This window comes from Henckelia pumila, chromosome 3 (assembly GCF_033568475.1).
Source record: "Henckelia pumila isolate YLH828 chromosome 3, ASM3356847v2, whole genome shotgun sequence".
Classification (NCBI taxonomy): Eukaryota; Viridiplantae; Streptophyta; class Magnoliopsida; order Lamiales; family Gesneriaceae; genus Henckelia; species Henckelia pumila.
Window position 1 is genome coordinate 90,741,364 of NC_133122.1, and position 27,806 is coordinate 90,769,169.

General features: G+C 36.1%; 1 protein-coding gene across 1 annotated transcript; it reads right to left on the reverse strand.

The window, feature by feature from the left end:
* Positions 1 to 246: 246 nt before the first annotated feature.
* LOC140891270 (DNA ligase 4) lies at positions 247 to 22,164 on the reverse strand. Its single transcript, XM_073299682.1, has 27 exons — positions 21,662 to 22,164; positions 21,154 to 21,245; positions 20,796 to 20,881; positions 20,548 to 20,684; positions 20,056 to 20,130; positions 19,785 to 19,876; positions 10,502 to 10,573; positions 9,698 to 9,777; positions 9,549 to 9,586; positions 9,444 to 9,450; positions 9,127 to 9,282; positions 7,765 to 7,840; positions 5,418 to 5,542; positions 5,305 to 5,339; positions 5,164 to 5,222; positions 4,682 to 4,765; positions 4,258 to 4,353; positions 4,141 to 4,189; positions 3,824 to 3,911; positions 3,464 to 3,661; positions 3,060 to 3,185; positions 2,864 to 2,963; positions 2,665 to 2,770; positions 2,376 to 2,506; positions 2,109 to 2,273; positions 1,587 to 1,742; positions 247 to 1,319 (listed from the first exon to the last, which is right to left on the reverse strand). Exons 1-27 carry the CDS (start codon positions 21,998 to 22,000, stop codon positions 440 to 442), a joined length of 3,648 nt encoding a protein of 1,215 aa, XP_073155783.1. The 5' UTR covers positions 22,001 to 22,164; the 3' UTR covers positions 247 to 439.
* Positions 22,165 to 27,806: the final 5,642 nt, after the last annotated feature.

Genomic DNA, 27,806 nt, shown 5'->3' on the forward strand with positions numbered 1-27,806 from the left:
ACGAACAATTTGAAATACGTCGGCTATAGAACCAGTCTGAGTCATAGAGGAATGAGTCAAAGCACTTCTTTAGTTCTTTCACTATTTCGAAACCCATACCCTCAATCATATGGACATGTAACATACAGAAGAAGAAGGAAACAAATAGATGATTTGAACTGATTAAACGGAATTCAACGCATCCTACGCAGTTTACACTCCACTATTTTGCTCACAGCATATATCATATGCCACAAATAATTCAAATTCGAAGTAATAAAAGAGTTCATAAAATTCATTTTGTATTATACATCGTAAACAATATAGCACAACACAGCTGTCCAGCCTCGAGAGACAAAACAAAATATTTTGTGGGGATTTCAAACTACTGTACATAAAGGACTTAAGAGTGCATACAAAGATAGCAAAATAACATAACCAATTTCATACAAAGTTATTTTTACCAATCCTTGAGCAGTTGGTTAGCGACATCCTTGTAGCTGACTTTCCTTTTTGTAACTAGTTTTGTATCCGCATTTGAGGGCAATTTTTCCTCGTCTTGAGTTTGATCAGCACCTCTAAATTTAACCTCTTCAATAATGGCAGGACTAGTATCGGTTTTCTGGGTTGAAAGAATTGGTAACATGTTTAGCAGCATGGCTTGGACCGGATCAAGTGTGTCTGTAACTTGATCGTTGCTCTGTGTTCTGCTCCCACTGCATTCAGCAACGGTCAGTTCAACAGGTTGGCCTCTTTCTGGCGCTTCAGGCTCTTCCACTAGAACTTCCATTTGAATATGAGGGATGGGCTTGCCCACGCAGTCTGAGCCCTCATGGCTTGCTTCACTGACTTCCAAGTTGTTTTTGATAGTTCGCTCATCTGATGAACCATCTGGATCAAACTCATTCCTGCCGATCTTTGCAGGCTTGTTCCTAATCTGAGCTCTTGTTCTTCGAGGACGACTGTAACCTGATTTTACTTTATCTTCAACCATCTCAGGAATCCCACAATGCACTCCACTGTTTTCGGATGCTTTCTTCTCATCTAAAGAAGCACCTTCATCCAATTCATTTTCAGAGATCTTAGCAGGTTTGTTTCCAATCCGTGCTCTTGTTCTTCGAGGGTGATTAACAATTGATTTTTCCTTTCTCGTATTATTTCCACTTGAACTTCCCCGTTTTCTTTTTATACTTCTGGGAGGCAAGTTGACTAATCTAGGCTTATCTGCCATAGCAGAGATTTTGCTCCATTTCTCACGTTTATCAGGAGGAGGAGATGCATCCCTTTTTCCCATATTAGAGTAGCTACTGTAATCTTCTTTACTTACATTGTGTTCATCACTGAAATATCACAACAAATACAGTTTAAACTGGAATTTTAGCAGCGAAACATAATCTTTGAACTGAAAATACCTTCAAATCTATTGGGAGCACATATACTTCATGGTGAAATCGCGTGTGAATCTGTATACTTTACATGTCTCCAATTATAAATTTCATAGATATACGATTATCGCATTTTACACTTATGGTGACACCAACAGGTGAAAATTAGTTCCATTTATTATGATAGCCATAAAATATTAATTAGATTACTTCAACACTTACTCCGACTCTGGTAAAGACTGGCCAAAGCCCGAGGGTTTCAAACTGTAACTCTCCTCTGGCAACTTCTGGAGCTTCTCGAAGCAGTTCTCCAACCACTCTGACTTGACAATTTGCAAATTTTTATTGTGCAGGAGACGCCTCTCTGCCTCCATGAAACTGATAAAAATAACTATGTAATAATAATATGATAAAAAAAAATGGGTACATCTACTGAAAAGCATTAACCATTATTTTGAATCTCCCTTTCAAAATTGAATCTCCAAATACTGTTGCATGAACCTGAACTCTAACTCATTATAAGGCTTGATAATACTTATTGTGCCCGGTGCTGTATGGCGAAAATAAATAACGGTAGTAAATTCGAAGGAAACTTGGAGTCGGGAAATTCACCGAAAACAAGATGCTAGGTTGTATGCAAATAAGACAGCTGTATGCATAAGCTAATATGATTTAAAATAAATTTATGCAGCCATCATCCAAAACGTACAGTAAGTGCTTATCGTAACATAAAGTACTGCTCACCTACTCAATAACGTATCAAAGTCCACATCAAGTTGTGGATAAGTCACGATTACTAAATGAGTAGCATGGTGAAGAGTCTCAGTAACACTTCCACCACCAATGGAAACCTCAATTTTCATCCTTCTCATTACAAGTTCCAATGGAGTTTTCCGGTTCATATTTTTTCTACAGCACGAGAAAGGAGGATCAAATCTCAAGTCCAAAGTGGCAAATACAACCGACAACTAACTAGGTTCGTACTCTAGTGTAGAGAGACAATAATCTTACAATAATTGCTTCGGAAGGTGAAAGTAAATGCAGCAACCATGAAAGCGAGCCCATTCTTCCTTCGGACAGAGCTTTTTCCTGTAATACTCAATTGAGTTGGGATCTTCAATCTTAGCTATGTCTTTTAGGATCTGAAAAGCAACAAATAAAGAAAAAAAAAAAAAGAAAATGAAGGTAATTTTAATCAAGGCATCACCATGCACATTTGACTTCCAGTTACTAGTGTGATATGACGTGATTGTCAACATAACAAACACATAGGTCGGAGCGATTTGGCATAGAAATATACCTGTTTGAGATCCTCTGTATTGATATCCAAATAGTAAGCGTCAAAAAATTCATCAATTTCTTCTTGCAATCTTTTTTTCGTAATGTCAGAGAGGAAAAGATAGTATCTTCACAAAAGAGAAAAATTCTTATAAATAAGAAATAAAATTACGGGGTTATAAATCAACATGGAGGTAAAAGTGAAACAATGTTAATCTAACTTTGGCTGTAAAGGAAGAAGCATCTTCTTTGAGCAACAATCAATGAACCATGAGCAGTGAATAACATCTCCATGGTGCTTCGCAGCCTGAAACTTGATTCCTGCAAGTCATTTGTAAAAAAACGTTAATTTTTTCCAGGTATATAAGAGCACTTACATTTTCTGTGTGCGCTCGTGAGAAGAGGATTGAAACTGACCTTTACTCTCAGAAGCAATACAGTGAGTAACCGAATTGTTCAGATTCATCGAGAAAGCACCACCATTTTCAACCACCATTTTGTGCAGAGAATCAAGGGAATGGGACGAAGGTACATTTACAAAGTCTACAAATGTCATGGTGGTTCAATTACCAAATAATTTCTTTCACAAAAACTAAATACATTAATTTGAACGATTGAGAAGTCACACTTTTGAACGCGATATTTATATGATAACAGCCAATTGACTTTCAAAAGATTACTATTTCGTCAGACCAGTCTACAGTATTCTTAACATTGAAGATTGACCCATTAAAAGTTAAAAGATTGACCACACAACTGTGAAATATCTAAATCCAAATATAATTCACATTGGCTGTAATAGGCATATGGTAATAGGATACAGAAAACCACATTTGAAAATATTGAACTCTCTCCCTTAACTTGCGAAACATCTGTCTGCATGAAATGGGAAGGAACAGCAGAAACATTCTTTTTCACTCCTCTAGACAGCTTTGTACGTTTTGGCTTGTTATCCTCAACTGCATAATCTGTCCCCTTTTGGGTGGTACCATTACTTGAATGTACCAATTCAACAAAAGCTGTAGCAGTTCAAAAGAAAATCATCCATCTCGATGTATGGTTGTGAGCTTAAAATAGTAATCTGACTGTACATGAAACATTGGATAATGTATCCAGAAATTAAAAAATTTGATAATGTCTATTGAAGGCAATGAAATAATAAAATGCAGGGATCCACTGACATTGCACATCAAGACATTCATGCCAAGGCTTGTCATATCTCACTCGATCAATTCGAGGAAATCTCAAGCTATATGGAGCTGCAAAAACCTGGACGCATAAAAAGAGAAAAAATAGGATCAAGACACTTGAAACTAGATTCCACAAAGATGCACTCAAAATGGGTGGAAACCAAGGTAATAGTACTCAATCAAAATGCAGAACCATTGAACAAATCCAAAAGTCAGATCTCACACAAAGTTGAATATCTTTTTAAATGAAGTACTTGACATGATGTCTGTTGAGAATGGAAAAAAAAAGGTATTATCAACAAGGATACCTCAGATCTGATTGTTCGAATATCACTAGTGATGGAAAGGACGATCGACCTGCATACAAAAGCACAAAGGGTAAGAAACGCAAAGAAAGCGCTGAAGTCTAAGCATCTTATGCTCACTTTTCTGGGCTTTCAACCCAGACATCTGGCCTCTCCTTCGAGTTATTTGTAACTTGGTAGAAGCTTGGTGGTGCCTTTTTCGAACTTTCATATTTCCTGGAAAAGGCATTGCTCATGATTTTAAACAAGAAATAATTCAGCAACAATCTATGTTGGAAGCAAGAATAAAGCCCTGTAAAGCTTTTTGTAGTCAAGTTTAATTCCACAATACCCATTTGCATGCAAATGCCCAACCCATAAATATTTTCAAACTACATGCAAGTTCCACGTAAAAATGTCCGAAGTAAAATTTACTAATCCAAAAAATTAAACCAAAGACCACGAGTCAACCTATACATTTTCTTTCATGCAGTCATCTCACCAATCGGCAGCCAAAGCTTTGTAAGACAATTTACAGATTCAGACACTACTGATTAACAGCTACCTGAAATATGGCTTCAATTTAGTCACAACAGCGTCCAGCTCCTCGTCAGAGAGCCCTGTACCCACTCTGCAGAAGGACACAAATCTGCAGGACCACAACATACAACTCATAATATGTTATCAGCTCAAGGTAAAATTACAGAATTACAAATTATATCACAGACGCAAGCAATATTGCATCCGAATCAATTAGTCTAAGCAGGCTGAGTCAGAAAAATGCCATAAGACACTGACAAACAATAAGAGAGGAAAACAACAGAAACCCAAAGCAGAAAAGAAGGAACAAAAACAGGAGTTGAATACTGGAAACATCTTTTGCCAGTTCTAACACGCAAGTACCAAGTGCATGGATGAAAACAGATTCTCAAAAGAAATGCGGATAAAAAGCACTATTAAATATAAACCAGTAAAAATCACGGTTCATATTTAGTGGGGATGGTACATTAAAGAAAGTGAGGCCAAAAATTTTACAGAAGGACTAACCGTCTAGGATATGTGTTTGGGGCAGGACGCTCTGCAAGACCAACAAGGAATTGTGCAACCTTCAAGCATGTAACGAAAAGCATGAAGTCTACTTACTGAATATGACAAAAAAACAACCACGAAATCAAGCATCTTCCTCACCTCTCCTCCACGACGCCCAGATCCGTAGTAGCCCCCTGCATAAAATGGCTCAAGCATTATAACATAGTAATGCAAAAAATCCTCATCTGTAGAAGTTAAAGTTAATTTCATACCTATGATAAGAACATCTAAATCCGAGCCTGCGCGAATATAATCAGGCTTCAGCTTCAGCCACTTCCCACTTCGATCACTTGGTTCCCATTTGGAGCCAAGATCTTTCAGAACAATTCCTTCATCTCTGACATTGTGAAAATGAATATTGTATGTATAAAAAAAAAACTAGATGATCGAGGGGAAATCAAGGTTTAGGGAACTCTCACTGACGATAGCAGCATGGACACAAGCATGAGTATAATGAAGGAAATCAAAAATCCCTATAGCGCCCACAATTTCCCTACTGATCCCCCTCCTTTCGTTTATCACATTCTTAGATGTTTTATTTCAGCAGCATCAATCGCTCTTGACATGCAAGCTGTATTTCTTTATCTAACAGAGTCCACCAAGTGTAGATTTATTAACTAAGCAACCAATGTTTTCTTGAGTTAATACAAGAGTAAAAGACTTTTGCTACAGGTAGCAAAGACTTGCTGCATCTAAGGTTGCATTAGGATGCAATGATTTGGATTTAACGAAACATTTGGAAGAAGGATTTAAAATAACCCCATCTTGAGATGGATTTGAAATTCACCATAATGATTAACAAAATAACTAGTTGAAGATTTTAATCCATTGTCAAATGGATTTACCTCAACAAACCACTATATCTGTCATCATGAATTTGAAATCCTCAACTCTGAATAAATCAACCCAAATACAAAGAGAATTATGATACCACTAGTGCAGAATCAATATATTAGTGTCAGTGTAGCCATTTCCTGCGGCAATTCTATCAGACATGCAGGAAGGTAACTCTCAGAATATCAGCAACAAACCAATTGGATAAAGAAAGTTTAGACAGTAGTACAGCACCATCTTTGGCCAGTTTCAGACAGTCAAAACAGATCATGCAACCACCTAGGAGTGTCAGGCATACACACATGCACAGAGTTTTTAAAGTAACAAAAAACATGAAAAAGATCACTACCAAGCTTAATTTGTACTATTCAAATATTTCATAAGGGCAAGTACCCTCGCGGGGAAAACCATGAAAATCATCCAACAGTAGTTCAAAAAACATTTTCAACCAGAAAGTGTGACGCCCGGGGCTGAGGAGGCGAGGAGTGATCGCCGGTGCCAAGAGGTTGCACGGACAATGAGCGGCTCCTGGTAAGCTTCTAGGCGGAGGGAGACATGAATAAACCGATCCTGCCGGAATGAGGGGATTCTGAGACTGTGTAGGTATGAGACTGCATAGTTGAGGAGAGTTTAAAAGATTTCATATGTACTACTCATATCAAGAAGGTGCATCTTCTTTTCGGGAGCTCATCATATAAGAACTCCAAAGTTAAGCGTGTTTGACTTGGAGCAATTTTAGGATGGGTGACCCCCTGGAAAGTTTCTCAGGGTGCGTGTGAGTGAGTACAAAAGCACGCTGAAAAAACCCGTCTTGATACAGTGAGACGTTACAAATGGTATCAGAGACGACCTCTCTTAGTACGGTATGGTTCGGGGACAAACCAAGCCGAAACTGGTGTGCATGTGACGCCCGGGGCTGAGGAGGCGAGGAGTGATCGCCGGTGCCAAGAGGTTGCACGGACAATGAGCGGCTCCTGGTAGGCTTCTAGGCGGAGGGAGACATGAATAAACCGATCTTGCCGGAATAAGAGGGATTCTGAGACTGTGTAGATATGTGACTGCATAGTTGAGAAGAATTTAAAAGATTTCATATGTACTACTCATATCAAGAAGGTGCATCTTCTTTTCGGGAGCTCATCATATAAGAAATCCAAAATTAAGCGTGCTTGACTTGGAATTTTAGGATGGGTGACCCCCTGGGAAGTTTCTCAGGGTGCGTGTGAGTGAGGACATAAGCACGCTGAAAAGACCCGTCTTGATACAGTGGGACGTTACAGAAAGTGAGCACCACTCGAAGTGTCTACACAATATGAACGTATCAATGAGCATTATCATGTCTCTATCACTTATCTAATTACTGGAAGCACATTTTTCTTCAAAAAAAAAAAGAGGTAAGGGAAGGAAGGAAACACGAGAATTTGTCAATTTCACAAAACCTTTGCATGGTGGATAACATAAACAGAAGGACACACGATACCCACTGCAAAAAATATAGAAGTATTTCTATATCAAGATAAAGAACTACAATAACCAAAAAAATTGCAATGTTGAATAATGCACAACGAGCTGACATGGACAATATAGCAGTTACAAATGTAGATAAACGTATTTAAAAAATCTTTGAGGATATTGAAAATTCGTGAACCTAAACACCAATAAGTATGTACTTAATGAAAATTGGTAGTAGTTACAAGATTAGACATAATAATCGGAAAATTTTCTGACCTGTTCTCAATGGTTTCTTTAAAAAATCTTTCAATGTCATCAACATTATGAGCAATTCGTGACCAACAAGGTTCCCCTGATAGATAGTGCAGTTAAACAGAAATATACAGCAGCAACAGAAAAACATCCAGCAAACAGTTTCCAGAACAAACGAGAAAGACGTGAGAAAGGGGGGGAAAAAACTCTAATACCATATCAAACAAACCTGCAATTAATAAGTTAACCGTTAAGACTCTAAGTGGTCAAATGACACCACAACTCTCATCATAAGAGCAGGTCTCAAGTTGAAGGCCGTTACCCACATCACTCCCCCTTTGTAATTTTAAAAAATTAAATGGTGAACAAATCCTTACCAGTTCCTAAAGTTTATTGTTTGGCTGCATCATATGACTATGTTTCGGTTGATGAATTCAGATTTTAACTAACACTATGTTTGAAAGAATTAAAACTGGGATTTGGAATTGGATTTTAAAATCCATGGATTTAGAATTCTATTTTGGTATTTAGACAATGCTATTTAAGAATTGATTTTCATAGTCATGTAGGACTGAACGCTTACCGCTTTACCAAAAGCTATAGCTGATGGTAATGGTGTAATTCAAATCTTTTAAACTGCACAACAGCCAAAATATCATGGTTCGATCTACCTAGCAGAGACAATTATTGCACCTCAACAATCTCTCACCCAATAATTGCATTTCTTGCAATCAATGGGAATCGAACTCATAACCTTGACTCTGATACCAATGTGGAACCAAACGCTTACCGCTTTACCAAAAGCTATAGCTGATGGTAATGGTGCAACTCAAATCTCTTAAATCGCACAACAGCCCAAGCGCCATGATTCGATCGCTCTACCAAACAGGAACAATAATTGCACTTCAACAAGTTAAAATCAAAATTATTTGATATTAAAACACTTATGTTCAGGTTTTTTAGGGAAAAAAACCTACGTTATCAATAATATTTAATACTCATATATATTGTCCTATTATGATACACAAGAAAAAATTATTTGTAGACAAAAGAAAATATATATTGTTACTAAATAGGTTTTTTAATAATTAAAAAAATTAAGTTCCCAAAAAAATTTAGATAAAACCACCAAATATCATTTAGTATTAGAGAATACTCGAGGTCCTTCAGAAAAAAAAAATTTACATTACGTTTAAAATATAAAAATATTTTAATACATTTTAAAATAATTTTCTCAAATAAATAATGAAGTGTGTGAGAGTTAAATGCATTGATTTGGAGAAAATCATATTTTATAAAATTTGAAACTGACTATGTTTACAAGAAAGAGTATTGTTAACGTGAAAGAAAACATCAAACAGAGAAGCAATGTGAAGCAGTATCTACCAGCAGGGCAATGAGCATTGAGACCGCCATTAGGAACCAAAATCTCCAACCGACCTGCTTTAGGTTTGACAATTTTCTTAAGATGCTGTTGTCTCTCCTTCAAGCTTTGGTGGATAACACTGGTATCTCCAACGTAAAGAATGTCAAATGCAACATCTAGTTACAACTTATATTAAGGAACGCCAAAAATAAAGAGTACAATATCTGCAAATTAAATGTCTTATTTCATCTTGTACGTAATAAATACATAAAAACAAAATGGAGAATCATATTCTGGCCTGAATTGCTTGGGGAGTACAGGTGCAATAGAAGGATACAGCACAACTGCATCAGAAGGAAGTGGTCATCAAAACCAAAAAATGGAAGGTTCTAGTTTTAAAATAATTATCTACTCTTCATAGTTCACATTATAGAAAAGACACCTGCCGATCACCATCAAGCCCCTCCTTTGCAGCCTTGGCTGTGACAAGAATAAGAAAGATGGAACAGCGAGTATTGATATAGACATATGGACAAAGATACTACGTTAGACAGCAAAAAAGTAAGCAAAGGCAGCAATGTAACAATAAACCTATTTCCTGATTGGAACCAAACTCTGCAAATCGATTCGCAGATTTGTCCCAAACCAACATTTCACCATCAAGAATACACCTGCAATAAAGATGTGTTGCACATTCATCAAATTTTATCACTTTGCATAGATACTAGAGGGAGCATCAGACAAACTATGCTCACTTTCAGCCGACGTCAATACCTTGAATTTTAAAATTCACCAGATAAAATTTATATCTTTCCCTAGACAAGAATAGTGGTTCTCAAACCTAGAGGGTGGGTGAAGGTGGTAGATGAAGTAGCAGGAAGGTTATACACTTATACTTATATGTACACCGAAGAAACAGAGAAAGTTTGTTGGCAATATGCTGAGATAGGTGATACTTATATGTACAACTAGGCAGAAAAAGTCATTAGCATGTGCTTAATATTGTTGTCCAGGCTCTATGTGGATCCTATAGTTAATATGACCTCAACAGATCTGGCATGATTCATGGAATCTAGCAGTAAAAAACTAACAAACTTTCGAGATGAAAATTGTTTTTTCAAGAGGAGTTTAGCATGGTTTTTCCAAATCAAGATGACAACAAAATGTATGTTTAAGAAATTATGCAAAAAAAATTAAGTGAAAAACTCGCAGCAACAAAGATATCCATAAGTCTAACTCAACGGGTCCTCTTCCCCATAAGTCTAACTCAACGGGTCATTGTCTACTATTAGAAACACTATGAAAGAAAAATAGTTCATGGGGAAGAGGAGGGGGAGAGAGACTGCTGATGGGGAAAGTAAAGGAATTTGAAATGTGTTTTCCTGAACCGTTCACCTGTCAACAAGGATATTCTCATTTATAACGTCTGACATGCCATGTATGTATTCTGGGTGATCAAGAAAGTTCCTGCCATGCAAAAAAAGAAAAGGAACTTTCAGTGTCTGACATGGTTTGAAGTCACATATTAATCAGCGCATTAAACCGTTGAGCAGATAAGTACACAAGCTATTAATTATCTGAACTTAGTTGTGCCAAGGAGCAAGGTTCTATACACAAGTTTTTTTCTAATCAGAAACGATAATATTATATATTATATTATATTATATAAATAAAGGGTGTGATAATTACAAAAAGAGGACCAGGGTTCCACGCAAATAATCTAGAAGAAAAGCCACCAAGTAAGTTAACCCAAGACTAATCTCCTTTCCCTATGCAAATCTGAAACCATAAAAGATTGAAAATTGGTAATCATATGAACCCAAGTAGGGACTCTGAACTTTATCTTGTCCCATAGATCTTCCATCGACTCTTCTTCATCTTCAAAACGACTCCTATTTATTTCAAGCCACACTAACCAGCAAACACAATGCACTATGACTTCCCAAAATACTTTACCGCTTTTACCCAACAATCCTCTGATATCTGCTGCATATAGTTTCCTTTGTCGATTTTGGTATCACCCAGCATAAACCCAATTCCTTCAAAACCGAGAACCAAATCGAACTCGTAAAAGGACAATGAATAAGCAGATGGTCCCGAGTCTCCTCATCTTGCTTACACAACACACAACAATTTGTACAAAGAAGACAATTTGGATTCCCCTTTTGAATAATCTCACAAGTTGGTAATCTTCCCATCACAGCAATCCATAAAAACACCTGAACCTTAGAAGGAATAGAAGCTTTTCAAAAGGAATAGAAGCTTTTCAAATTGGTCAGAAAATAGGAAAATGAGGAAACAAAGCATCTAGAAAGAATAAACCGAAGAAAGATTTAACCGAGAACAAACTAGAGGTATCCCACACCCATTTCCTGACATCCTCAACCCCCTCAACCAAACTGACCCTACTCAGAATATCCAACAAAGCACTGAGATTGGCCAACTCCAAATTCCAAGAAGAGGGAGATAATGGGAAATAGAATGGTTATGAACCATAGAAATCTGGAAAGGAGAGTAAAAGATCCTTAAAAAGAATAATCTCCTTCCCAACAGTCTTTCCAAAATCTGATTTTGTTACCCCCTTTGACAACAACCCTCATTGTCTAAATGAAAGCCGGAAATATCTTCGATATAAATTTCCACGGATTCCTAAAAATAGTATTCCTAGCTAGCCTTGCATTCCACCATTATCCTGAAATCCATATTTACTAACAATAATCCGCTTCCATAGTGAATCCCCCTCACTTGAAAAACGCCACCATCATTTACCTAACAATGTCTTGTTCCGTAGGCAAATGTTACCGATTCCCAAACCCCCTCTATCATTTGGTCTACACACAGCACACTTGGTCCCCAGCAACCAAGTGATGGTGATTTTCCCCATCAGGACCATCCCACAAAAAATCCCTCATAATTTTCTTCATGGAGTCCGCTACAGCCCAAGGAATTCTGAAAAGCGACGTGAAATACAAAGGGAGAGCATTCTTAACTGCAGCAATCAAAGTGAGTCTACCTCATCTTGAAAGAAAAGCTTTTTTCCAGCTAGCTAACTTTTTTGACATCTTAAACAATACCAGCTCCCAAAAAGACACCTTTAGTGGGTTCCCTCCAAACAGAACCCCCCAGTATCGAATGGGTCATGATTCCACCCTGCATCCAAACTCCCTTGCCATCCCAATTCCCAACCACAACCTCCCACAACCTCTACTTCACTATTAATATCCAACAAAGCACTTTTTTCAAAATTGATTTTTAAGCTTGACATATCACCAAAAAAATGCAAAATATCTATCAGAAATCTCAAATGTTCCTCACTCTCCACAAAAAAACATAGAGTCATCAGCAAACTGAATATGAGAAACTTCAACACTCTCTCTACCTATTTCCCATCCACCAAGTAAATTCAGAGGATGTTTGTCTAAGCTTATTAAAAAGAGTTTATAAGCTCTTAAAGCTTAAAAGTTGTTTAAAACTTATATGATGTTAGAACTTATTTTAAAAAGTTAAAGTGTTTGGGTAAACTTATTTTAAATAACTTAAAGGTGTTGATATATTTGGTATTATAAGACCTTTTTATTGTCAAAATTACCAAAAAAGAGTATAATTCTATGAAAATAATGCTTCGATTTATACATATACGAAAATAGTTAATAAACCTATATTAAAAATTAAAATTGTTTTAATATTTTATTTTTAAAAAATTTATGTGATTTGTAATTTTTTTTAAATAATATTTAATATTTAATGAGTGGAGGATAAGATGGAGATTTATTAAAATATTCAATAAATTATTTAATATTTAATGAGTGGAGTATAAGATGAAGATTTATTAAAATATTCAAGAATATTTTAGAGACATAGAATATTAAAATAAGATCTGTTGAAAAAAGTACCTCTCCCCTTATTTTGACAGCTTATAAGCTGATTTTAAAAAATTTTACCAAACACTTTTTTAGAGCTTAAAAACTCTTTCAAACTGCTTATAAGCTGTTTGAAAGAGCTTTTAAGCTCTACCAAACACCCTCTCAATATCTTTGCCTTGTCAATCAATCTCCCCAAAACATTTGCAACCGAGTCAAATAGGAAAGGCGATAATGGATCTCTCTGCCGTAATACTTTCTCCCTTAATTTTACCTCTTGGTCTACCAATAATAATAATCAAATAAGACACATTCGTAAGACAACCCTTGATCCACCTTCTCCATCGATCCTCAAATCCCTTCTTTAATAACACAAAGTCCAAAAAGCTCTGGTCAACGTTATGATATGCTTTGTCAAAATCTGCCTTGACGACCCAGCCACTCTTCCTCTTAACTATAAATTCTTCCACCATCTCATTGGCAATGAGACAACAATCTAGGATATGCCTTTCTTCGATGAAAGCACTCTGGGAGTTTGCAATAATAATAGCCACTACCTTCTTCAATCGCATAGGCAACACTTTGATGATAATCTTGTAAAGTTTAGTGACTAAACTGATAGATCGGAAGTCCTTAATGCGAACTGAACCTTGTTTTTTTGGGATCAAGCACATATAGGTTTCATTAGTCACATCCTTTATAATCCCCCCTCATAAAACTCCACAAAAACCTTCATCAGGTCCCCTTTGATTATATGTCAGCATTCTTGGTAAACTTCGATCGTAAAACCATCAGGTTCCGGATTTTTCTCCCCATCAGATTCAAAAATTGTTTTTTTGTATTTCTTCCTCGGAAAAAGGTAACTTAAGCAGTAACATGAATTCCGTATCAATCGCACTCTCCACTCCACGCCCTCAATACCCCAGCCCCCACTTCCAGATTTACTGAACAACCTACGATAAAAGTTTACCACTTGCAGCGTGATTTGTTCTTCGTCTGTAAACAAAGATCCATCATCCATTCCCAATTTCTTAATTGTTAGCCTGCTCCTCCAGTGACTGAACAACGAATGAAAGAATTTTGTGTTACAATCAGCATCCTTTAACCATCTCACCTTAGCATTCTGAGCTTCCATTTGATTTTTCCTGCAAACTAATTCTTGTAAATCACACCTGGTTACTTTTCTCTCAACCGCCAAACTCTGACCCCAGAGCCATACTCTCTGTCACGAATCATTCTCTCCAGCTCCACTCTCACATCTAAATTCCCAAAATTCTCTTCATTCCACTCTTTTAGGTCCGATTTCAATTCTTTCAACTTCCTCATGAATTCGTAACCTTCCCAACCATGAAAGTCTTTATCTAACCACCAATTTTAAAAATTCTTCTTGAAATTCTTGTGTTTTAACGCCATGTTTTCAAATCTAAAAGGAGTCAGGCCCCACACTCGCTTCGACGTATCCAAAATCAAAGGGAAATGATCTGATGTTATTCTAGGCAAAACGATTGTCTACTAGATGAGAAGTTGAGAACAAATTCTTTCAATCCCCCAGAGAACAAAAATCTATCCACTCTGACTCTACAACAGATAGGTGATGCACACAAACTAGAGCACATATATTTTGCATGCGAAAGTGGTGGATCATACAACTGAATATCCGTAATTAAGGAATCAAAACATCTCATGCTACTAGTCAAGGCACTGTTGTTTAGTTTCATCCCAGAAATTTTATCTATCTTTTGGTATACACGGTCCATAAACCGCCGAGAACCACCAATTTCTAGCAATATCCTTTTCTATTTTTATCAATACTGAGAATTCCGCTACCAAGTTATCCTTTACTCCCACAGATTTAAAATCCCACACAACCAAGATACCGTTGATCTTCCCATCGCTAGCAACTCCACCCACTCTACAAATCTAGATTTCCAAATGCTAGCTATGAATCTTCTATCCACCCGCTGCCTTTTAGTTTCTTGAATGACCACAATATCCGATTGCTCTTTTAATAAAATTGCTCATATTACCCACTTACAAGATTTATTCAACATAGAAATATATATTCCATTCAATTTTGTGTAGAAAACATATATGTTGGTGATTATTGAAAATATATTATGTTATATTTTTTCCTTAGAATAGAAAAGTATCCACAATATAATAATAAAGATTAAAGATAGAGTAGGATTTGATCATATTCAATTAGGGATTTTCATGATTCGCTTTCCTTAATTGTATGTGGACAAACATGCATATATTGTGTATCATCGTTAATGAGAAATTAAGAAGTTTTCTTTCCAATTATCATGGTATCAGAGAAGGCGATACTGACGCCTTGTCTTTGGTCACTTGTGTCTGTTTCACTATTCACAAAATGACCTCCAAAGAAGACTCCACTGTGGAGCACTCTCGTATCCAAACCCTCTTCTACTCTCTCATTAGAAAACCAGTCTCTACAAATTACTTATCACAAACTCAATGGTGTAAATTTCCAACATCATTCAGTCGGTGATACTTGTCATCAAGGGAAGAGGAAAAATTGGCTACTTGACTGGGGCCATCAAAGCCCCTGAAAAAACCACAGTTGGTTATAGCACTTGGGAGGCTGAAAATTCGATTGTCATGGCGTGGCTCATCAACTCTATGGAACCAAGCATTGGCCAAAAAAATTTTTTTTTCCTTGCTGCTATGGGGATCTGGAATGCAATTCAGGAAATTTATTCTGATCTCGAAAATACAACTCAATGTTTCGAGATTCGCTCAAAAATTCGTAACACAAAAAAGGTGATCTCAGTGTTACTGAATATTACAATTCCCTCATGGAATTGTGGCAAGAAATTGATCTTTTTTATGAAAGTGGATGGGCATGTCGACTGATGCAGAGAAGTACAAAAAAATGCTTGAAAAAGAGATCATATTTGATTTCTTGCATGGGCTGAATCCAGACTTAGATGAAGCGCGTGGGAGGTTACTGGGTACGAAGCCATTCCCTACTCTGCGTGAATCGTTTGCAGAAGTGGGGTGAGAAGAAGCAAGAAATGTGTGATGTTAACTTTCTCACAACAGGACTCGCAACCTTTGGAAACTTGAGATTCAACCCTTGTGACAAAACAAACATAACAATGGTCGAAACACTTTGTCCTTTGACAAAGTTGTGTGTGATTACTGTTACCAACCATATCACACGTGAAACTTGTTGGGATTTGCACGGCAAATCTGCTGATTGAAAGCCACGAAAACCACACAGGAACCCAAAATCCGCTCGCTTGGCTGAATCAGTCCAATACCAATGCTGGACTTGAAGACATGCTACGACAACTCCTCCACCTGACCAAACTTTCAACAAATGTTGATGGTCGAAACTCTAAATATCCTACTATCAGCCAAACTTTTATGTGATAGTCACATCAGACTAATTGTTGGATTGTAGACGCTGGGGCTTCAGATCATATGACAAGGTCCATGAAAGTATTAAATGATTATACCAACTGTCCCAACAGAATAAATGTGTGGGTAGAGGACGGTTTGCTTACCCAATATGATGTTGAATTTTTTATTTTTTTTGCCTAATATGACATAAAATTTGTTGTCTGTTAGTAAGTTGACACATGATATGGATTGTGTAATGACCATTTTCTCCTCTCGTTGTGAATTTCAGGACCGTTCTTCGAGGAAGATGTTGGAATTACTGAGAAGAAAGATGGTCTATACTACATTACGAGAGTTGAGAATTCCAGTCGTATTGAGCCAAAAAAGACAAGGTCATTGTCTGTTGTTTCCACATATTTTGATATGGCATCGGCGTTCGGGACATCCCAATTTCTGTTATATGCAAATTTTGTATCCTCATTTTTTCATTAATTAGGAGAATTTTGTTCCAATACGAGCACTGTGTTCTCGCAAAACAACCCACAAGTACTTATCCGTCCCATACATATAAACCCACTAAACCATTCACTTGATTCATTGTGATATCTGGGTCCGTCTCGAACATCTAATTTGAATAGAACTCACTGGTTTATTACTTTCATTATTGACCAAACTCGGGTTTGCTGGGTCAATTTGATGAAAGTTAAATCAGAAGCCTTTCATTGGTTCGAACAATTTCACAAACTTGTCCAAAATGTTTTCCAATCCACCATCCAGGTTCTTCGAACAATGGTCAAGAATATTTCTCTCGTGATTTATCAATATAGGCATAATGGGATATACCACCAAAAGTTCGTGTGTTGACACACCAAAGAAAAACGGGGTTTGAACGAAAAAACCGTCATTTGTTGGAAGTAACTCGATCCCTTATATACACAAGTTTTGTTCCTAATTCTTATTGGGGGAGGTCATTCTTACGTCACTTATTTAATTAATCGCCTACCTTCAAAGGCACTTAAATTCAGAACTCCTTTGAATGTTCTTGTTGTTTATTTCCCAACAGTTGATCTTTTCAATTAATTGTCCCCAAAATTATTCGGTTGCACTACATATGTCTATTAGACACAGCCCAATCAAAGTAAACTCGATCCCAAAACATTTAAATGTGTCTTCGCTGGGTATTCTCCAACCCAAAAAGGATACGAATGTTATTCTCCCTTAAGTGTTGGTTCGTCTCCCCTGATGTCTCCTTTCTTGAAAATAAGTTATTCTATTCCAAGTTCCAACGACAGTTTTCGAGGGGATAATTTTGATGAAAACGGTCAGTGGGATCCCACCGTGCTCACCACCTACACACTTGAATGTAAGCTCAATCCTATTCCCTGTTCATGTCAGTCAAATCCAGTTTCACATCAAGTTCAATGGGAAAAACAGAGTTCCATGAAACCCCTTCAAACCTATTCTCGCGGGCCTAAAGCTCCTCAGCACAATCAATCATCGAACCAAAAAAAATCGATTTCTGGTACGAACAATGACTTGGAACTGCACATTGCAATACGGAAAGGGGTAAGATCGTGCACTAAACATCCTATCTCAAACTTTCTGACCTGCAGGAAATTATCTCCCACTTTTAAAGCTTTTACTACAAAGATTGATGAAGTAAAATTGCCAAAAGATATTCATGAAGCTCAAAAAGACCCAAAGTGGAATGCTACCGTGCAGCAAGAAATTAGGGCATCAAATGAAACAAGGATGTTGTTGGGAGTAGATGGGTCTTCACTGTGAAATACAAGGCAGATGGAGAAGTTGAAAGATACAAGCTCGTTTAGTGGCACAAGGCTTCACACAGACATATGAAATTGATTATGAAGAAACGTTTGCTCGAGTGGCAAAACTCAATTATATTCGTGTTCTCCTATCTCTAGCACCAAATCTAGATTGGGAATTGCATCAACTTGACGTATAGAATGCCTTTTTAAATGAAAATCTTGAGAAAGAAGTGTACATTAAGATTTCACCGGGGTTTGAGTTGGAACAAGAACACGGTAAAATCTGCAAGCTTAAAAAATCACTAATATGGCCTAAAATAGTCCCCACGTGCATGGTTTACTAGATTCAGTTCGACTCTTACCCGATTTGGATATATTCAAGGAAAGGCAGAACACACTATGTTCATAAAAGGGGAGAAGCTGGAAAAAGAGCCATTCTAATTGTGCATGTAGATGATATCATATCATAGGAAATGATATTGAAATGGCGAAATCCATAAGCTCAAAAATCAGCTGAATGAAGAATTCCAATAGAAGGATTTAGGACCCTTGTAATTTTTCCTTGGGATGGTAGTGGCTTGAAGCAAGGAATGTATTTTCATTTCTCAGAAAATCACACCCTTGAACTACTGAAAGAAACCGGGATTCGAGATGCAAACCAGTGGGAACTCCACTAGAAAGAAATTGGAGGAGCAAGATTAAAGATGATGATCCTTCTGTAGAGGGAGATACCAGCGTCTAGTTGGTAGGTTGATTTATCTCTCCCCTACAGGACCAGAAATTGCATATTGTATTAGTGTTGTAAGTTTATTAATGCATTCACCGACCCAAAAACATATAGATCCAGTGAATCAGTGAATCACATCCTGACATATCTTAAAGTGACTCCTGTGAGAGGACTGATGCTTCTTAAAAATGAGAACAGAAGTATTGAAGGTTATATAGAAGCTGACTAGGCAGGGAGTGAAGATTGCAAATCAACTTCGGGATATTGCACCAAGCTGTGGGGAAATTGGTCACTTGGTGGAGTAAGAATCAGTCAGTTGTGGCAAGAACTAGCGCAGAAGCAGAGCATCGGGCTATTGCTCAAGGAACGTGTGAAGTTATATGGCTTGAGAGACTAACGCAGGACTTGCGAATTCCTATTCACCATCCCACAAATTTGTACAGTGACCGTTAATCTGCCATTAGCATTGTGAAAAATCCTATTCAGCATGATCGAATGAAGCATGTACGAATTGATCGAAGCTTCATCAAGAACGAAATTGAGGAAGGGAGCATCAATTTATGTTATATCTCCTCTCAAGAGGCAGATATCCTAACAAAGACTCTCCCTAAAGCAAGCCATGAAGATTTATTGAGCAAGCTTTGAAAGCGCAATATCTATTCCTATGCTTGAGGGGGAGTGTTCGAGATTATTGAAAATATATTATGTTGTGTTTTTTCCTTAGATAGAATAGAAAAGTATCCACAATATAATTATAAAGATAGAGTAGGATTTGACTAAGATCAATTAGGGATTTTCATGATTAGCTTTCCTTAAATTGTGGACAAGCATGTATATGTTGTGTATCATCATTAATGAGAAATTAAAAGTTCTCTTTCCAATTCTAGTTTCAATAAATTTATCACCAATAGATATTGAAAAGCCAAAAGGAGTTATTTCAGGAGAGCAACTACCTCGAGAAGAAATTTATCAGTGCTCCATTTTTATGGATTTGGATGCGATCACCGTCGAATTTGCACTCAACAACAACTTCCTTGCCATGAAACTGTGATTGTAAAATCTTAATAAGAATTAGCAGGATGGAAGAGGATTTTCAATCTCAATATAATACAAAAAAAAAAAACAGAAACACCTGGACATGCCTCAAAATTAGAACCATCCATCCAAGTAACAAAAAGTGTGTCGGTTCCAAGTATTTGAAATCAACTTAAAACACATGCAAACCTTTTTCCATGCAACCGCGGAATTGCTGACTCGCATAGCTAGTTGAGGGCGAACTGGTTTGCCAACTTCAATATCCTAAAAAATTCAAAGAGCATTATTTCTAACCTTCAAACAGCAAATGTAACATGTTGACTAAAAGAAAAACATTTATCTAGGCAGGCCATCTATTATAGCAAAGAATAGCCTCATGAAGGAATAAATATATCTGAACAGACACTACCAACACGCAGCAATGCGGTGGTAGTGGTTGGCGGAGAACAAAGTAAATGCAAATCTAAAAACCAATTTTCAGTTACATAGTGAATTTTCCCCAATTTACTAAAATATTTGTACATTTAGTCAATACTGTGACCATGATTCTGATGGTGATCAACCCTAGCTTAATGATTATTGGATATCAAACGAGTTAAGTGTATACTTACTCCTCCATCAAGCACCATAATGGATAAAGTCAATAAAAAAGGATACATGATTTGGCAATCTGAATCAAACCTGTCGTTTATGTCTCAAACTTCGATCTCGTAACTTTTCACAAACCAGTTTCAGGTCACAGGTGACATTAAACAGGTCCTCAGCATCAGGGTGAAATTCATGAAAGATGCTCTTCTCACTAATGCCCAACTTGAGATCTTAAACATTGGAAGAATTGCAGAAAAGGAATAGATAAGCAAAAACTGATACATATGATCAGTCATAGATTACTAATGGCATATCAGATTAAATTAGTCACTAAATACTACCTTTAAGAATTATCATTATTATCCACTTCATTTCCTGAGCATTTGTTTTCGTAATCAACACAGAAAGAACTGATGTCTTCTCTACCCTGTATCAAGAATTAAAAGCTTAAGGAATCAATTCATAATCATGAATGTATGAAGTTCAACCCCATTAGTAGCCTTCAGCCATTTATTTCTTCCTTATCATTAAAGAGAGAATATCATCAATTGAGCTTCTCGTGATTCAGAACATAAAAATTAGGAACGAGCAATTTCCACAGAAACAAGATCCTAATAGCAAAAGAGTCACAGTAATGTTATTTTTCTAATCAAGATAGAATATCTGATAACTCTGCTCAAACATCACATAAAATTGAACCTATTTTCTCTTGTAGCCAACTGATCAAGCAACTCATTCAATTCTTTTATTGTAAGGCCACCTGAAGCCATGCCCTGCCTCCTCTGTAGCACCTGGAAAAAAAAAATATATATATATATATATAAAGCAGTAAGACCATTCAGTTCCTGTGATCAATATTGAAGTGCAAATAACTAATAGATTGCAAAAACAAATTTGTCAATTGGATAGCAGAGTAATGATCACCTGCACCCTAGGGGTGCAGTATTTTTCGTGTGCGATCAATAAAACCCTTTAGTGTTTTTTTTTACACTTCGCAGCCGGGTTTTAGTGTTTTTTTTAACGCTAAAACCCGTGGTCCCACACACACAAAAAACCCTGTGCAGGTGATCAAAATTATTGGATAGCATAAGGTGACTTAACAGAAATGTGTAACATTTATTTTTTTTTCTTGACACAATTGCGTAAACAAAAATGAAGGTGAGTTGACCATTCATTATGATCATAAAAAATCGGAGGAAAAACAGACCTCAGCTGCAACAAGAGAGAAGTTTCCAGCAAAGGCGCCAGATTTAGGGCCTCCCTTCCTCCAGTTGAGGAGACGTTGGGAGTCAGGAGCCTCACGCGACATTCCAAGGGCATCTATGAGGATGGTGGCGAGGACGTGCTCGCGGAGGCCGTAGGATCCACGCTCTCGATCGAGGCTTGGGAGTATCAACCGAATGGCGGAGAAGTAGTCGTCGCCGTTGTTGGGGCGGCAGAATGTGTCAAGAAACTTGCGGAACTTGGAGCGCTTGACCGAGGAGGATTTGCTCTTCTGAATCCAATTGAACAGGCTGACCATCACACTGAACTTCGTATCCGCCATTGTCGGCCTGACAGCGGTGGAAGATGGAAGAACACAGCACTGGACGGCGGTGGAAGAGGGTCGGTCAAAGCGGGGATGATCGTACTACTTGTTAAGCGGGATGTACAAGCGGTAACGGATTCAGTTTATTTAACCATAGATTTTTTAAAATGGCCTTCGGTAAATATCAATAATCAAATATGAACTTATTATAAGTTAATTTTTAAAATTGCCCTTAAGTTCCAAATATATCCTTTAACATATTATTACATTAAACACACAAACATAATAAATTGAACTAATATGATTATATGATTATCAAACTACTACATACATATTTTATTAAATAAGTGGTCTATTGCACTTGTGTTTTAATTTAATTCATGCATTTGTTTTTATATTCAGATTTATTTTTTATTTAAAAGCATTCCCTATTCTTAATTACCTTAACATTATATTTATAATATAACTTTTATATAATTATAAATTCTTAGTATGAATTAATTGTATTAATTATTTTTATTATTATTTGATCCATAAATAAAAATTCATGACTAAAAAAATTCAACATAAATAAGTATAATCCTTATGTTTTGTTATTAACACTACTATTTTCATTAATAATATTATTAGTTTCCCTTTAAAAAAATATTATTATTTTATTTATTTATTATTCCCTCTTAAACATTCTTCAGATTATGTATTTAATTTTAATATTCGTTTTGTGATTAATATTATCGAGTGTGTTTATTTTTTCGTTCTTTTTTTTTGTATAGATGTCAAAACGGACTTGCTACGGATCAACCCGCAACCAACCAAAACTTGGACGTGACCGTCATTTGGGAGGGTTAGGAAATTAGCGACTCAACTCATCTATTTGATGGTGCGGGTCGGGTCGACCAGCCAATTTTAAGTTATATTTAGCGGGTTGACTTGCAACTCGTCATAACCCATAATTTGGCGGGGACGTCCAATCCAGTGATGCTAACCCAATTTGACAGCCCTATTTTGTTTTTATTTAAATCAAAAAACCCAAAACATGAAGGAAAAAGATGGTATATTGGCTTTGGAAATCAGATCTATGGTTGGGCAAGCACCATTCTTGTCGATTAATCATATGCGAAGGACTGCAAATGAGGCGGCTCATCTTTTGGCAAAGAAAGCCTATGTCTTCCAATGTAGAATGGGTAGACGGTTTCTGTTCTAGTTGGCTTAATCATGTTGTAAGTAAAGACTTTTTGACTTAAAGTCAGTTTGGATACAGAAGCTGGAAGCTTAAAAAAGTGCTTATATAAGTTCAACTTTTTAAGTGTTTTTATTTAAAAAAAACAAAAGTCATTTTGGTGTTTGGATAAATGATGAAAATGTTTTTATTTAAATTTTTAATATAGTTAGAAGCAAAAACCAAAAAAACTAAAAATTTTAGCTTTTAAAAAAGCACTTTTTTAAGTGATTTTTTTAAATGACTTTTGTAACCAAACGCAACACTTTTAAGAAAGTGCTTTTATTTTTAAAAAAAAATTGTTTTAGCCTCCAGCTCTCTAGCCAAACGGGCTCTTAGTTTGTAAGGTATTTTCTCTTTTAAAAAAAGACGGTAAAGGGTCAAAAAAAATCAAAAGAAAAAAAAAGACAGTAAAGGGTAAAAAAATCAAAAAAAGGTATGCAACAATTTTTAAAAATTACGTTTTCAAAAATAAATAATCACCAATTGATAATAAATGTACAAAAATAAAAAGGAAATTTTCAAAAATAAAAATTCATGAAAAGGGAAAAAGAGAAGGAAGGATTGTACATATATACGGCTCGTCTCATACTACCTTTACAAACAGTGCCCTAAACCATCCATCAATCGACACGTGTAATTTAATTTACGTTTTTTAAAATAAAATTAAACAACTGGGACATGATTCATATTATCATGTCCTTAAACTCTTCTCTATCTCAAACCCAATCATGGTTGATGTAGTGACCTGTTCCGGATCATCCACTAAGCAGAGACATAAGCATGCAATCAAACTTAAATAGAAATACTCCCTCCGTCTAAATTATAAAGTCCATGTTTCTTTTTTTGTTCGTCCCAAATATATATTCATATATCATATTTAATAATATTTTTTTACACTTCTTCATTTTTAATACATTAAATAGAGATAAAATTGGAAGTTTGTATAAAATTTGGTTACCCAATGATTTTTCTTAATCTGTGTGGAAAAAAAAGTAGGACTGTATAATCGAGACGGAGAGAGTACTAATTACCAATCCGACAGAATACAACCGATAGCAATAGAACCCAAAACAATGATTATACAAACCAAATGAAACAGTATAACAACAAAATCCCACCTAAACTAAGATGCTGGTAACCCCTGCATCCAATCCTTGGTCACCTACTACGCACAGGTCCCATTTCTGAGAAACTTGCAACTACCCTGTCGAATGGGGTTTCCACAAAACAACCAAAGACGTGAGCGATAACAGCGCTCAGTACGAATAACATGAGTATACACATTCTATGAGTGCGTGAATTTAAATGTATAGGGTACCGAAAACCTATCACGGTAAAACTCTGCTCAGTCAGGAAGGCGTCGTAGTATATAGCATGCTGGGCCATCGCATCATGAGGTGGTACACATACCAAAATATTATGGATACAAGTGACTTGATCTCATACTAGCGGGTCCAACCATCCACTAAGAAAATAAGGCGTTGAGTGACCCTCCTACAGGCTATAATAAGGTATAGGCTCAACATGATAATGCATGTATGTTTGAAAATGTGATGAACTACTACATGTACTCTGATTTCCCTATGTACTATCAGTGGTAGATATTTGACAACTTTGTATATAAGTTTGATGTGTGTGTTTGATTTCAAGGAAGAAATATTTTTTTAGAGGGGTAAAAATATGTTGAATCTTGACTTTTGGTGATAACAAAACAATATACATTGTTATAGTATGGCCGTCATTTGTATGTAAAACAGGAAAAACGTCTATCGGAATATATCAACCGATTGAAAGACATCGATTGTTTACAAACATCAGCTGAACTCTTGGACATCAACCGACTTTCACATATCAGTCGAGTCCATAATGTATATTAGCTAGTCCTCAAGACTTCAACCGATCTTAGCAATCAGAATAAGTGTCAACTGGAATACAAGTCTCAAGGATATGTACTGACTTCATAAAGTCACAAATACCTAGTAACGAATCCTTGACAAGACAACTTAAATTAAAAAAGACAGAGAATATAAGGAGCCGTCTGGCAATGCTCGAAAGATCATTAATAGCATTTATTATAAAGACATATTGAATGGACATTAAAAGATCTTCGAGTACAAATATTTGAAGATAAACATATCTCAGTCTTACTCTACAAAATGAGATATATTATCTGACATACATCTGTTCGAAAGGATTTTTCTTACCGTTGACACAAAGGGATAAAGACGTTGAAGATTTAGATAGATAGATATACATATATATATATATATATATATATACCAGAGCCAAGCAAAGAAAAATAGAACACACGGCCATAAAACTATCAAAGCATCTGAGCACTCGAAATTGTCTTCAATACTTTATTGCTCATTCAACTCTTCGCTCAAACAAAAGCATATCTTATCTTTTTAGAGATCTACTCAAGGGTTACTCAAATCCAAGCTATTGTTTGAAGAACATTGACTGATCCAAGGATTTGAGATACTAAGCTTTTAAGAGCTTAGTCATTCATCATCATCAAACAAATAAGTTTGATAAGAACTTAATTAGAATTTTATCAGTGTAAATCAAGGAGTTCCATTTTAGGCAGTGATAAGTCCTAACTTGGATCGGGTGTATTACAAGATGTTGTAATAGCCAAAGTCTTCTAGTGTATTCTTTCCATGAGAAAGAAGGGGTGACGTAGGATATTGAGCTCCGAACATCCGTAAACAATTCTGTGCACATTTACACTACTGCATCACATCATATTTTGACTCTTGTCACCTAGATTAGTGAGAGCCATTTTCTGCACTACTTTAGTAGCTCTTATTTATCTAGAAAGTTGAGAAAAATCGATTAATTGAATTAACATTTGCTTAATTGATAAATATAATTTATACACTTAATTTATATATGATTTTAATTGTTAAATATTTGTTTCGAGCAGATTTATGCCTGGGTTTTGTTGTTTTTGTGTTCGTAGGGAATTATGGATTTATTTGGAAAAGAGAAGAAAAAGAAGAAATTGAAGAAGAAAATAAGAGAGTTAAAGGAGAAGAAAAGAAAAGAAGAAGAAAAGAAACGTACAGAGAAAAAGGGTGAATGAGAAAGGTAATTGGGCTTTTGTTATTGGGCTTGATTGAAGAAAGTCAGCGCTTGTCTTTAGCGCTTAATCAAGAGCTATCGCGCTAAGTTGTGAAGGCGAGAAGATTGAAGTCGAGACAAAGGAGCGCCCGCGCCTGTCTATTGAGCGCCCGCCCCGATCGCTGCCATCTCAAATTTTTATTATTTCAGGAAATTTTTATGGGCTTTATTCTTGGGCTTTTCTTACGCGATATATATAAGGGATTTTCTGATCAGAATTAGGGGAGAGCCGCCACAACACCTTACATACAGTACACATCAGAGAACAGAGCTTGATCGTGAAGATTTCTGGGAAGAATATTGTGGAGCTTAACTTGAAGAACGAAGACGGAGTTCGATCGATCGGACACGGCGTCGACGACGGATTTGTTTCTTATCTTTTATTTTAATTCTGAATATGTTTGGATTTATGAATTATTGTTTTATTCAGAATTTCGTTATGAACTAATTTTTTAGAGTCTAGAGGTCGGATGGAACCTGGTGTAGATACTTTCATGAATTTTTGATTTTATTGAATTGAGTTTCTTCTAGATTAATTGTTTTTTCTAGAATTGATTGTCTTTTCAATTATCTGATCAATAATTGATTTGTTATATTTATTTGAAATCTGGCACTCGGAAGAGGAGATTTTGAATAGGACCATTGAAAAATACACTGTTAATTATTTATACAGCTCGGGAGAGTGTATAATTTTAACAGAGCTTTTAAAGAGAACATTGTTTTGTGATAGATCACTGCGATAAATTCTTAATAGGAATATTGGAATTGAATTGTAGTTGATAAAAATTATTTGTTGCTCGGGAGAGGGAAATAATAAACTTAAGTGTTCTTGGCTATTATTTGATTGGAATTCATGAAACTAAATTAATTAGGATTGACTGTTGTTGAAACTAGGTGAAATCTATACCTCTAGACCAATTTTCTCTGACTGATTACATCTGAAAGTTGTGTGCGTGCTAATCAAAACTCCATTGCTATTTTATTTTTCTGCAAAATTTCTGAAAGTTTTATTTTCTAGATAAAGTTTAGACTATTTTAATTACAAGCAATGATTATTTTCAAATTACTCCATGTGGGATCGATATCTGATTTTATCACTATATTAAAACTTGACACTCGTACGCTTGCGAGGAATTTTCACAAGAAGTTTTTGGCGCCGTTGCCGGGGAGTAAATTTTGATTATTTTTTTTAGTCTTGTTACCAATTAGTTTAGATTTTAATTTAGAGTTTTTATTTTATTTTATTTTAAGTTACTAATTAATTTCTTCTAATTTTAATTGCAGTTTATGCGACGATCTCAAAACGCCAATTTTGATTGATGATTGGCGAGTAAAAGAGAAAGGGAAGATCTAACACCGATGAAAGTCGGGCTGATGACTTTAAACCAAGCGCTACTTGGGAGGCAACCCAAGCATTTTCTTTTATTTTATTTTATTTGCTTTTATTTTCAGTTTAATTTATTTTTTTTATTTAGT

What these genes read in the sequence shown, in the direction of transcription:
- LOC140891270 (XM_073299682.1), bottom strand. Translation starts at nt 22,000, where the DNA reads ATGGCGGATACGAAGTTCAGTGTGATGGTCAGCCTGTTCAATTGGATT. An exon ending in TCTCTCTTGTTGCAGCTGAG is followed by an intron (nt 21,246 to 21,661) that starts GTCTGTTTTTCC and finishes TTTTTTTTCCAG; the next exon opens with GTGCTACAGAGGAGGCAGGG. An exon ending in TTTGATACGTTATTGAGTAG is followed by an intron (nt 1,743 to 2,108) that starts GTGAGCAGTACT and finishes TATTTTTATCAG; the next exon opens with TTTCATGGAGGCAGAGAGGC.